The sequence below is a fragment of the Ahaetulla prasina genome, chromosome 2, assembly GCF_028640845.1.
Source record: "Ahaetulla prasina isolate Xishuangbanna chromosome 2, ASM2864084v1, whole genome shotgun sequence".
NCBI lineage: Eukaryota > Metazoa > Chordata > Lepidosauria > Squamata > Colubridae > Ahaetulla > Ahaetulla prasina.
The window spans coordinates 23,130,609-23,144,162 of record NC_080540.1 but is presented as its reverse complement, the minus strand read 5'-3'; the positions used below and the strand labels follow the sequence as shown (position 1 = coordinate 23,144,162).

The following is a 13,554-nucleotide window of genomic DNA, read 5'->3' as shown; positions in this document are numbered from 1 at the left end:
GGGAAAATAAAAAGAATGTGCCCAGACTTATGTCTATTCTATCGCAGCAGTGGAAAAGAAAGGTAATCCTGACACTGAATCGGTTTAATGCTCCAGAGTTCAACATTCAGAGCTTGCCAAATTTGCAAGTATTTTCAAGATGCCTCTGGATGCATCTTCATATGCTATTTTTTATTATTTTGTTCCAGTTCTTTGGTTGTCAGCCTGTCCCAATTCCATGAGGCACATTGCAACCAATTAGAAATACTTTCCTTGCCCGCTTCCCATATACAGCCAGATCTCTACTCCCTTAGGGCATATGCCATCGTAAATGAGATTTTAAAAAAACATTTGCTGACATATTCTACAAGGAGGTTCCCGTATATGTTGGGGCCATGAGCAAGTATGCATGACTGGATTTACAAGTACTTTTCCCTGGTTGCCTTCTTTAGGCTCAAGAGCCTCAATAAAAAGCATAAATGTTATCAAGGCAGGGATGGTGACTGCCTTTGAGGCTAAATATATAGAAACCACCTTTCATTTTCTATTGGGTAAACCCAAACAGTTCCCATCTACCTGGAATAAGGTTCAAGACTGTCCAGAACCCAGATATGTAAAGTCACAAGTGGACAATGCTTCTTGTTAAAGAGATCCAGATAATTTAGTATTTGTGTCATCAGCATTGTCCCACTGCTATTTATTTCAGCTTTTGCAAAGCCTCTTATTCTGCTGGAGTTAAGAGTAGGATATTCTTTTTCTCTTAAAAGCTATCGCCTGTCTTCATTTTATTCCCCCCCCCTTTTTTTTTAATAACACAGATTCTTACAAAAGGGATGGTTGTACGGTTTTCAGCTGCAGGGCAAACCTTGTGATATAATGAGACAGAGAGATGACTCTGAGTAACCAAATAGTGTTATTATTAGGTTAATAATTTATCTATGGACAGAATACAGGTAGCCTATAGCATTTTTCTGTGTAAGAGGCAATTGTACCACAGTGCCCTTTGCATAAACTTTGGTCACGCTTGTGTGTGTGCAATAAACATTTTTTTCACTTAAAAAGTGAAATAGTGCCCTGCATTTTTATGTAGTTTACTGTGGTTAAGTTTTGCCACTTCCAAAAAAATTTGTCTGAGTTTGATTGATCTAACCTGAGGGAAATGCATCAGGATTCACCTACTATGTATCGGGGAAGGAATACAGAGACCAAAGTCTGAGATGCCCTTGAGTCCAGGGCATCTCAGACCACCCAGAGGGGAGTCCAGGTAGCCCCTGGACTCACCTGTCCCATTGCTACACAATCCAGTTCCCATGGCAACCCTCTTACCTCCTCCATTTTTGTAGCAGAGGTATGGAAAGCGCCAGACGTTGCCCAACCCTACAGCAAAACCAACACATGACATGATGAAATCCATCTGGCGCGTCCAGGTCTCTCGCTCAGGAAAGGATAGCTTCGCTGGCCCAATGGGTACCACCAGAGGGGCAGTGATGGCTCTCTCGTCAAGGGTGGACTCCCCTGAGCCACTGACTGGCTCAGCACTTTCTGGCTCGGCTACCTCTGAGCACTCACTGCCCTCTGTGGAGAAAAGAACAAGCTGCTAGCCGAAAATCAATCAGAGAGAAAGTCCAGCGAGCTGCTGAACCAACCATCTAGCTGCTGATGGTTGGTGAGCTGAAGGGATGGCGATCATGAGCAGGTATTTGACCAACAGTTTGAGCTTCCATTAACTTCCAGATCTATGTCTGCTATCAACGGGGCTAAAAACACGAGAGAAAGTTATAATGGCGAAGAGTAATCTGAAGCATGGAGCAATGCAGGCCACAAATGACCTTTTTCAAAAAAACGTTCACCAATGTGCACATAGCTTTCAGCTACGCAAGAAATACTTCAGAAAGAGACTTTACTGATTGGTGGATTCAATTTATAAGCCACCTCTATTTTCCATGCAACTCTAGGAAACATACAGCATAGTTATCAGTCTTACAGGCAGTCCTCGATCTACAACCACAATTGAGCCCAACATTTCTGTTGCTAAGCGAGATAATTAAGTGCATTTTGTCCCATTTTTATGTCCTTTCATGTCACAGCTGTTGAATGAATCACTGCAGTTGTTAAGTTAGTAACACGATCGTTAAGTGAATCTGGCTTCCCCATTGACTTTGCTGGTCAGAAGGTCGCAAAAGGGGATTCACATGACCTCGGGACCCTGGAACCGTCATAAATATGAGTCAGTTGCCAAACATCCCAATTTTGATTAGGTGGCCATCGGGATGCTGCAGTGGTTGTGTGAAAAATAGTCATAAGTTACTTTTTTCAGTGCCACTGTTAACTTTGAAAGAGTTAAGAGCCTGGCTAGGTGGCTCAGTGCCTAAGATGCTGAACTTGTCAATCAGAAAGATCAGCTGTTCAGCAGTTCAAATCCCTAGCATAGGTCTGAAGAGGGGGAGGTTGGACTACATGACCTCCAAGGTCCCTTCCAACTCTGTTACTGTTTGTTTGAGTCACTAAATGAACTTTGCAAGTCAAAGATACCTGTATTTAAGAATCGTCCACTTCCCTCATTAGAGAGACCCTGATTGGCTACAACAATAAATGTGTGGAAAGCCGAAATAAGCAACTCTCTATTGCTGTACTAGAGAAAGAAACACCAAGAATCAAAGAATAAAATTCCAAGATCATATTGGGCTGGCTCAGGATCTGTTGAAAGAGCCTCATTTTAAGGGCTTTCTTAAACACCACTGCAGTCTTGGGAAGAATATTATCCCACAGGACAGATGTGGCTACAGAAAAGGCCCAGAATATTCCACCCACCACCCCAATGTGATGTGCTGCATCACTTAATATGAATAAACTATTCTTTTACGTGGACAATAGAACTGCCTCGTGACATTTTGCTGCTTCAAATAAGTGGCTTACCCTTTGATTTAAAAACTTTTTCCCCCCAAGTCATGCAAGAATGGGATTTGCCCTTAACAACGCCTATAATTGGTGGGGGTTACTGAGGCATGTCAGGGCTACGTTCCAGAAAGGGGATTGGGTCATGGCAAAAATCTGAAGTTGATTTCATTTAACCCAATTTATTACATAAAGTGAACAGAATTACTCTTTGTATATTTCTGTCTTATTAAAAGTAATGATTTAATCACAATTTTTGAAGGGCTCAGGAGTCACAGTCTAGGCTTTGGAAGAGCACCTGTTGTGTAACACTTCTTAATAATGTTGCCAAAGATTCAAGGCCGTTTTTCTCTCACGGCCTCATATATGGGCTTTTTTTGTGGGAATTTACAGATAAACTGCAAAAACTATTTTAATGATAACCTTGCCAAGAATTCTAGATGGACAAAACCTGTCCCTCCCCCCACTTCAACCAATGTTCTTCAGATTGTCTGAATAAGATTGTCTGAATTGTGCCGATGGCAGCAACGAACTATAAAGTATGTTTCTTTTTAAATTAGTGGTCCAATAGCATTTTGTTGTCTCGATAAAAATCAACAGAACACAGCCTATTCTTAACTAGATTTTGCAGGGCTGGGAAAGCCACATAAATTGGCAGCAGAGCAAAAGTTGAAGGGTTGGGCCTCCAGTTTCCATTCTATCACCCGTTTTTTTCTTTCAGTACGGTTAAGGTGTTGGCATCCTAATTTTTGTTAGGAGTCCATAGGAAACTGCCATTTGTTTTTTTGCTCTTCTGTGTTAGAAAAAACCCTAACAGGTAAAAAGGCTTGCATAAACCTGTGAGGGGTGGGGGAAATGTGAGTGCGTGAAAAGATGTTTTGCACACATCAATATTATGGGCACCCCATGTCCATCCTTTAAGACCTAGATAAAAATAAATAACTTATTTCCTTCTCAGGAGTTTCCTTGGCATCACAGCATTCGAGCCCCGTCCCTGCTTCCTTGTTCCTTTGAGGGCCATATCTTGCTGAAATCGTTTGACAATCTAATAATTTTGCAGGCACCTTTTATGTAACGTGCAACCTTTGGAATGCAGACACCAATTTTCATTCTTTCTACTTGAGAGAGTTGCAATTTTGATGTCACAATGCAGGATGGTGAGTCACCCAGTAGGCAGTGATGCTGAATATACCACACACACACACACACACATACAGAACACTAATCACATGAATTCACACAGCAGTTCCTATGCTCATAATGTACTTACACACACACACACATATGCCCAAGACTGTGCTTTGGGCTGTTTCATACAATTCCCTGGGATTATCTCCTCTCCTCTTGGGGCCTGGAGTGAGGCTTGGAGATGTGGCTGTGGTTCTTGAAGATTTTTGTTTCATAACACAAAGACAAACTGCATCGCCCCTCCCCTTCCTCGTCCAGGAAACACTGGGCCAGTCAGACACAAAGCTACTAATACAACACTGGGTCCTTTCTTGTAGGTTAGTAGCCTGATCACAACAAGTAGCTTCTTGGTGCCAATTTCCCTCCAGGCTCTTCCATTGCCTTGTTCCCCCAACTCCCAAGAATCTGACTAGGAATCCCCTTTGCACCTACGAGCATCTCTGACACCAAGGAAAATAAATCCGCTTTGGACAAAACAAAGACATCAAGAGTTGTGGGCAGAGCAAGACTATGCTCCAGACACAAAGCCCTTTTTCCTTGTCTGGCTTCCCTTCCCCCACAGCTCACATGCTGCCTGGGCCCAGCATGTGACTGGGCTAATCCCCATTTTCTGGGGCTGAATCGTCTGGATGCTCTTTGGCTGGCTCCGCAGATGGCCCTTCTCTTGGGTTAGGCTGTATTAAAAAACCACATGCTTTCTTCAGAAAAGAATTGGGCAAGAGATGAAGGAAGCAGCAGAAGGTAGCCGGGAGAGTGATGGTGTAGCATGTTTCATACAAGCAAGTTCCCACCCCCTCCTCTTCTCCTCCTGCTGAGTTGTTGCCTTATATGGAGCTAAATGCCCAGAACCTCCAAAGGCTTCCTTTCCTTAGCTTCACACAACTTGGAAGGACCAGCTGTGCCCCAGGCATTGGAGCACCTTGTGCCCCTGAGGTATCAAAGCTGAACCGTACTGTGTACACCACATACACTGTTCCACCTCACTGGCTCTAGATGAATGAGCCTGGAATAATTACCATCATCCTCCATTCCAAAGCCAATCATCCTTCTGTAAAATTAGCCCAGCCACCATCAGCATCCCTCTTCCCAGCTTAGGAAGACCACGGAGAAACGGTAGAAACATTTGAGGGTATTACCAGAGAAATACTCAGATCCATAACTCTCCCTGCCCAGCAAACGAGGGAGCAGAATGTAAAAATAGCAAGGAAAGATGGGCTGACTGTGTGGAGCAAAGAATATCAGCAAGGTGTGCACTTCTGACAGAGGGGAGAAAAAGGAAGTAGAACAGAACAGAATAACAGAGTTGCGAGGGACCTTGGAGGTCTTCTAGTCCAACCCACTGCTCAAGCAGAAGACTGTATATCATCCCAGACAAGTGGCTGTCCAATCTCTTCTTAAAAGCCTCCAATGATGAAGCACCCATAACTTCCGAAGGCAAGTTGTCACTGGTCTATTGTTTTTCCTGACCGGAATTTCCTCCTTAATTCCAGGTTGCTTCGCTCCTTGATTAGTTTCCATTAATTGTTTCTTACCATTGTTTCTGGTGCTTTGGAAAACAGGTTGACCCCCTTCTTCTTTGTGGCAGCCCCTCAAATATTGGAACACTGCTATCATATGGCCCGCTAGTCCTTCTTTTCATTACACTAGGTAGCTCAGCAGGAGATAGCTGAGCTGCCTAACCATTAACACAAAGAATCCAAAGAGGAGGCCACAGAGTAGCAGCTTTTGGAAGGGGTGATGACTATTGTACTATTGTCCTAACTCCCCCCCCCACCCCAAAATTAATGTATAAGCATTGCATTCCTTACCTGAATTCACTTGGGCAGATTCCCACAGAAGCCCCACAGGATCTCTGCCTGTATTCCAGGAGACCCTGGCAGCAAAATCTTTCTTCACACACAATAGACAAGCATGGTGGCCTCCCCAAAGCCTCCACGGGGTGAACAGGTGAGCAGGACAGAATTCCCCTCTGCCTCCTCAGCGAGTTCAGCACTTTACTTCTTCCCTTGTGCATGCAAGGTCCTTACCTGAAGATGTTTCGGCGGACACTGGAGCCATGACACGAGGCTGGTGGCAGGGCTCTGCGATGGAAGACTGAGATGGGTACTGGGTCGGGAAGCTGGCTCTGGGTCTGGATGGGAATCAGGATGTAATCTCAGAAGCAATCCACAAAGCACTTGAAGGTGAGGCGAAAGAACCTCATTGATGGGGATTTACACCAGGGAAACGGGCAGTGGGTGAGAGTCTGGGCAGGGCCTTGAGCTCAGAAGCAGGCAGCACAGACCAGGCAGAGCATGTGCTCCATCCCTCAGCGCTGGCTCTGAGTTCTGCTGCTCTGAAGAGAATGGAGAGTGAAAGGCAATTGCATCTGCTTCTATTCCCCTCCCAGCTTGCGTCTTATTGGCCACTGCTTCTTGCAGCAAGTGTGTCTGCTGCATTCTGGGAAATGGAGTCCACTTTGCTACTGGGTACCAAGGAGATGCTTTAGGATGGAGCTAGACAGGTGGATGCGGGCTTGGTAGACGCAGGCCTTTGCAAACTAAATATAGGAGCAAAATAAGAAGGCGTTAAATGCTACAGGCGGGGAATTCTTTATTTCCAAGAAGCTAAGGGGAACAAGAAAACAGAGAAAGAGAAAAGGAAAGAAAACAAATAGCTTCTGAATGGGATAACTGAATAAATCACCTTCCAGTACTTTCCAGAGATAGCCTGTCCTGCTTAATTAGAGTGATTTCAATACATGCCCTTCCCAAATGTTGTTTTTAAGTTTGCATCTGCTGAGAAAGTTTAAATGTCATCCTGTATGAAAAAAGGCAGGAAATAGAAACGAAGCTACTAATAGTTGTTTTCTGGGGAATTTGCAAAGGTTCCTAACTGTGAATTGTTTAACGGAGATAAAAAAGTTACTTTACTGGAACTAAGTACATTTGAGGGAGACAGAAACAGACTTTTCTGTGTACTATTGGTGAGTTCATCTTTGTTCTCCAGATCATAATCTTTGCTCTCAACTGCTGCTTTTAGACCTCTCTCATGCAGCAAGCTAAACTATAATTTGGGTTGTTCCATTTTGAACTAGCCACTCTGTTTGAACACAGCAATTGAATATGGTTTGTGACCTAAAACTAAGCTAACCTAAACCTGATGAAAAAGGATTCAGGGAATGAATTCACACACTATCCCAAAGGTGCTTTTTCAAGAAGCAACTGGACTTTCTGGTAAATCTTTGAAAATGTTTCGTTTCTCATCCAAGAGCTCTGAAGAAGCTTCTTGGATGAGAAGCAAAACATCTTCAGAGATTTACCAGAAAATCCAGCTGCCTCTTGAAAAAACATCTTTGGGACAACCATGACCTGGATGACTGAGAAACTCCATAGACATTCATTCATACACTACTAAATTATGCCAAAAATAATAACTGGATTTCAAGGTTCTAGTAAGATATACAGTATGCCTGCAAGTTGGAGGCACTATATACAAAAAATCAACTCCATAACTGCTCTAAGAGAAGAAAGGTTTTTTTAATAATGCTGCCTGAAAATTAGAAAAATTCTGCTCTGGCATTTTTAGAGCGCATCTGTTGGGAATGAATTTTCAAAGCTGTTAAGTGTGTATTTAAATAAACTTTTCTGTAGCTTGGGCTTACACCTTCGGATGAAAGATTGTGTACAAGTAGACCTCGACTTACAACCACAATTGGGATCAGAAATTCTGCTGCTGAGCAAAGTGGTTGTTAGGTGAGTCACACCAAATTTTATGACCTTTATATGCCACACTTAAGTGAATTAAAGTGCTGCAATTGTTAATGAATACCTGGTGGTTAAACAAATGTCTTCCTCTGTTAACTTTGCTTGTGAGAAGCTGGCTGGGAAGGTTTCAAATGACAATCACAAGACTCTGGGATTGTGCAACCATCATAAATATATGCTGGTTAATCTTGGGAATGCTGCAACGGTCATAAGTGCAACGGCCAGTTGCAAGTCACTTTTTTCATTGCAGTTGTAACATTGAACAGTCACTAAACAAATGGTTGTAAGTGAGGACTACCTGTAAACCATTCTGAAGTTCCATATTTGGGAAGATTAAAATCTAGGAGTCTTGATGCAAAGGGAGTAACTCCTGTCTACACCCAAACAAACTGGGATCCTCAGATCCTTTGCAGTAATTTGCCTTTTTTATTTTCAAATTCAGTACTGATGAACTCAGTAGATTATTTGAGCTCCAGGGCTCTGTTAAAGTCTGTCACACTGTATGCTATTGACATTTATTTAAAACTCATGTTGGTTCATAATTTTTTGTTTGCGTTTTTAAAGCGCAACACCATTCTGTACCACATTTCATGCTACAGGAAAAAAAGAACTCAGGTAAATGGGGACGTTAGGACAGATTTTACTGGAGTGAGCTCTTGCAAATAAGAGTAAATTAAGATACCATCTTTGGAACAAACCCAGATCACTGCTATAAAAAAGCCATTAAATTATTGTAAACTACTGAGCTAGAATCCTTACATCTTAGTCACGAATTTAATGGGTGGCCATTACATATTGTCATGTTATCCACCCAACTCTGGGTTGGCAGAGAATTACACACTGGAACGAAATTGGCTGCTATGGTGATCGCTACCAAGTCCCCCGGTTTCCTTCCAAGGTAACGGGTGATAAACGTATTTGATTAGATGCATCTCAAGGTTGTCTTTGAGCAGTAGGAGAATAAAGGAAAGTGCACAGTTTTAACCCTGGATCAGCTGAGGGTGATATAAGCACTCTTCCTACTAGCACTGATGATGTTACCTAGTTTGGGTAATGAAATGTCTGCAAGGAAACAACCAAACTCAGGTCTGAAACCCTTCATTTCAACCCAGAAGTACAAATATTCTCCTGTAATGATATGAACCTCTCTCTCTCTCTCTCTCTCTCATGGAATGGGCACGGAGGCATTTAAAGAGGAGCAGGGGGAGAGGAGAAGGATGAAATCAGTGACATTTATATTTATATTGTTTCCTGATTGCTTATTTGTAGCCTATGATTTATCATTAAGTGTTGTACCTTATGATTCTTGATTAACGCATATGCACCAAGACAAATTCCTTGTGTGTCCAATCACACTTGGCCAATACAAAAATTCTATTCTATTCTATTCTATTCTATTCTATTCTATTCTATTCTATTCTATTCTATTCTATTCTATTCTATTCTATTCTATTCTATTCACATGTTATCACAGTGTAAACTCCTTGTTTTGTGTATGCAGTACATGTTGTGAATTACGGATCCTGTCAGTTAAAAAAAAATTGACTGGCCGGGTCAAGGAAGACAGCCTTATCTGCCATTACCCCTTGTGATATCCTTCCCTTTCCCCCAGAGGTGAAACTGGCCCCCACTCTTACTTTCCAAAATATCTAAAGACTTGGCTCTGTGGGATTGTTTGGGGCCTTCAGAGGAGCATGCAGCCATACGGCTGGTTGGCGCCTCAAAGGCCTTCTCCCGCCTTTTTTAATGTCAGATTTAATTTATTTCTAGTTTTAATTGCCTCTTAACCTAATGTGTGTGTTTTTTTTTGTTGCTTTTATGTCTTATTTTTATACCGCCCAGTCTTTCTCTGAGGGAGATGGGCAGTTTCTAAATTTCTAGATGGGTGGGACACACACACCTATAAATAAATAAATATAAAAAAGGCTGTAACTTCCATTACAACGATGCAACCCTGCCGGTTGTCTTTTTGACAAAAAGCCTTCCGCCCTCTCAGTGTCCTTCCCTCAAAGGCGACATCGTGGAAGATGACAGGAAATGAAAGATGGTTGGGCACATCCGTGGCCTCATTGACTGGAAGGGGAACCGAGGCCTTAGCAAAAAGTTGGTGTTGCTTAATCTCGTCAGGCAGCCTCTTCCTGCATTACTTATCCTGGCCTACCCGTTATAAAGAGCGCTTTACACACAGCGTAAAGATCCCCCAAATCTGCTGCTGCTGCTGCTGAGGATTGGGGGATTCTCAGGACTCAGGTTAATAATGGAGGACAAAAAAGCAATCCATGAATGAAGGTCTATTTGGGCAGCGTCATTCGACTCCCCCCCCTACACACAACAAACCCTGTTTGTTGTCAGCCAGGGCAACACTGGCCCATATCGCCAGCACCCTCCACCCCAAAGCTCAGGGGAAATTTTGACCAGGAGCACATTCCCACAGATGCCTTACCCTGTTGCCATGGTCTCCAGTGAGCAAATACATCCACTCCAGGGTCCGTTTCCATGTAACAGGCAGCCTCCGCATTCACAGGGCAAAGACACAGCTCCTTCTTCTGGGTTGAGCACTAGCCCATGGTTTGAAGCGGGGGAGGAAGAAGAGGGCTATGGGTTGATCTGGCTGTCCGAGGAAAAGAGGCCAAGGATATCTTGGTGGCTAACTTCCAAACACAATGTATCTATCACAGGGCAGCCAGATAAATGTGTGAGAACCGAAGGCCTTGGGTGCTGCCCAAAGATATGGTGCTGGGCGGTTTTCGTATTTTTGGGCTTCCAGGAATTAATGGACTTGCTGCCTTGGCTTCTATGCTGAGGAATCCATGCGTGGTAGTGGGTTTTGGGAAGACTCCCCATGGCAGACATGCCATGCAAAGTTGGCAGAGCTCCTCCTGCTTGTAACATCAGGGGATGGGCCCACACAACACTCTTCACTCGATTGCAGAGTTAAACCATGTTCTGGGATTCACACAATGCACTCAGCCGTAAACAAGCCAAAGGAGCTGGGCGTTCCACAGGTGCTTTTTCGAGAGGCAACTGGACTTTTTTGTTTTTCTTTGAAGACGTTTCGCTTCTCGTCCAAGAAGCTTCTTCAGTTCTGAAGAAAGGAAAACCAGAAAGTCCAGTTGCCTCTTGAAAAAGCAACCATGACCTGGATGTCTGAGAATCTCCATAGACAAAGGAGCTGGAGTTTACTACAACACAAAGACTCAGCCCCTGCTTCCTACAACTAAGGTTGGCACCAAACTTTGTTATACAGGTAGTCCTCAACTTACAACAATTCATTTTGTAACCGTTTGAAGTTACGACGACACTGAAAGAAGTGACTTATGACAGTTTTTCACATTTATAACCGTTGCAGCATCCCCACGGTCATGTGGTTTACATTTGGATGCTTGACAAGTAGTTCATATTTATGACGGTTGCTGTGTCCCAAGGTCATGTGATCATCTTTCTGACAAGAAAAACCATGGGGAAGCCAGATTCACTTAACAACCGTGTTACTAAATTAACAACTGCAGTGATCCACTTAACAAATGTGGCAAGAAAAGTAGTAAAATGGGGCAAAATGCAAATGCTCACTTAAGCAGCAGAAATTCTGGGCTCAGTTGTGATTGTAAGTTGAGGACTACCTGTACAAATAAAGCTTTTTGTATACCATTTGTTCCTCTGGCACCCTGTGGGAACTTAGGCAGATGGCATATCAGTTCGCCTATGGAGGAGAGGGAGTAGTCTCTTGCTTCCTTGTTGCACTAGGCCTTTGAATCTGTCAGCAGAGTGGGATGCTTGGCAGGACAAGTTACAGGAGCAACAACGCAGGATGTTGCCCAATGGTGGAACCTCAAACCTTCTGAGTGATATGATCCCCAGTTTCCCAATACTGGGAAATTGCCTGGACTATTGCAATGCTCTCTACATGGGGCTCCCCTTGAAGAGCACCAGGAGGCTCCAGTTAATCCAGAATGCGGCCGCGCGGGTAATAGAGGGAGCAGCACGCTGCTCCCATATAACACCCATCCTGCGTGGCCTGCACTGGCTGCCGGTAGCCTTCCGGGTGCAATTCAAGGTGTTAGTGACCACCTTCAAAGCGCTCCATGGCTTAGGACCGGGGTATTTACGAGACCGCCTTCTGCCACCGATAGCCTCCCAACGACCTGTGCGCTCCCAGAGTGGGCCTGCTCAGGGTGCCGTCGACCAATGTCGGTTGGCAGCCCCCAGAGGGAGAGCCTTCTCTGTGGCAGCACCGGCTCTTTGGAACGAGTTATCTCTGGGGTTACGCCAACTCCCCGACCTCCGAACCTTCAAGCAGGAATTAAAAACTTTATTAATCGTGCGGGACTAGCCTAAATGTATTTTAAATGTATTTTAATTATAGTTTTTAAATTTTAAAGGGTTTTATGTCGGTTTTAACCGTTTTTAGTAATTTGGCCAATTAATATATTCGTTTTAAATGTTTTAAATTTGTTATTTATATTATGTGTATTTTTGTATTTTTAATATGGCTGTAAACCGTCCTGAATCCTTCGGGAGAAGGGCGGTATAGAAATTGGATTATAAATAAATAAATAAATAAATAAATAAATAATTATCCTTGTGTTCAGATTTGCATTTTCTCCTAATGCGTTTTCAAGGGAGGTTTATTTGTCATCTCTACAAGCCAACATGGATAACCGGAGTGGCAGTGAAGTCTTCTCATAACTTCCAAACTCTCAATCTTCACTATTATTCAGTTTCCATCTAATTCCCACCCACCCAATTCCCTAATTGCTAATTCTTCCTTCTTTTGAACCCACATACAGTATTAGGATGCCAGCCATACTGATTGATTAGGGGCAATGGAATATTTACGTCATCACATTTAAAGGGTGCCAGCTTGGGAAAGGCTGCTCTAAACCTTGCCTTTGCTTCTTGATCAATGCAGGAAATGTACATTGGGGATGGTTCCAATCAGAGGACTAATCAATAGACATTGTGGAGCAGGGAAGCCAAACAAAAAAAAGCAAAAATAATGGGTTTACCTACGAATAGAAAATTACAAAACTTACGGGCAAGTCAAAAGATTCTGCAAGTGACTCAGGGCACTTGAACGATAAAAGCCTTTCGTAGAAGTATTCAGGAAGTCAGTTAGACTTCTGAGATGGTAGTCTTAATGTATAAATTACAGCTTGGCAAATTTTCACTGCTATTTGTGTACCCATATACGTTAAAAGAGCCTCTTCTGAATCTTTACTTTTTCGTAAACAAAGCCCTCTTTTTATTCCTTATGGCAATTGGATTTTTTTCAAAATTCTGCATACTGTTTAAAAAGCTGCACCGGTATTTTCCCAGAAACACATCCCTATGTGAAGTTTAATTGTTACTAAGTAAGAAAAAGGGTATTTTCAAACATGTTAGCTAATTTGGCAATTTTGGACTTCAGGACACTATCACAATGCTATGGAGAATGGGAACTCTTTTATATTCCAGTGTATTGTGCTTTGTAGTAAGATGGCCAAAAAACCAAAGAAAAAACCCCAAGGTAAGAACCTTGCATTGTTCATACTCCTTCCATAAATCATGGGAAAAAGAGATGTTTTCCGTTATCATTATTCAAGCACTTTATAGTATACTTGCATATGATGGATTCTACTGCATGGTTGAAAGTGAGTATGGGCAAAACAGAAACTATATGTATAGGGGGAAAAAAAAGCACCATTTAAATATCACCCATTCTTTCCATTCCTTTCCCCCAGTCACTCTCCTCAGCCCATTTTAAAAT

The 13,554-nt window shown here is 42.9% G+C and overlaps 1 protein-coding gene across 1 annotated transcript in view; it reads right to left on the bottom strand.

Annotated features, from left to right (window-relative positions):
* LOC131192445 (sodium- and chloride-dependent creatine transporter 1-like) overlaps positions 1-6,409 on the bottom strand; it is a 29,725-nt gene extending 23,316 nt beyond the window's left edge. Inside the window, exons 1-2 of the mRNA XM_058171596.1 lie at positions 6,090-6,409; positions 1,306-1,554 (exon numbers count right to left, since the gene is read on the bottom strand). Of these exons, the coding sequence (XP_058027579.1) occupies positions 1,306-1,554; positions 6,090-6,120 (280 nt within the window). The 5' untranslated portion in view covers positions 6,121-6,409. The remainder of the gene's footprint in view (positions 1-1,305; positions 1,555-6,089) is intronic.
* Between the last annotated feature and the right edge of the window lie 7,145 nt (positions 6,410-13,554).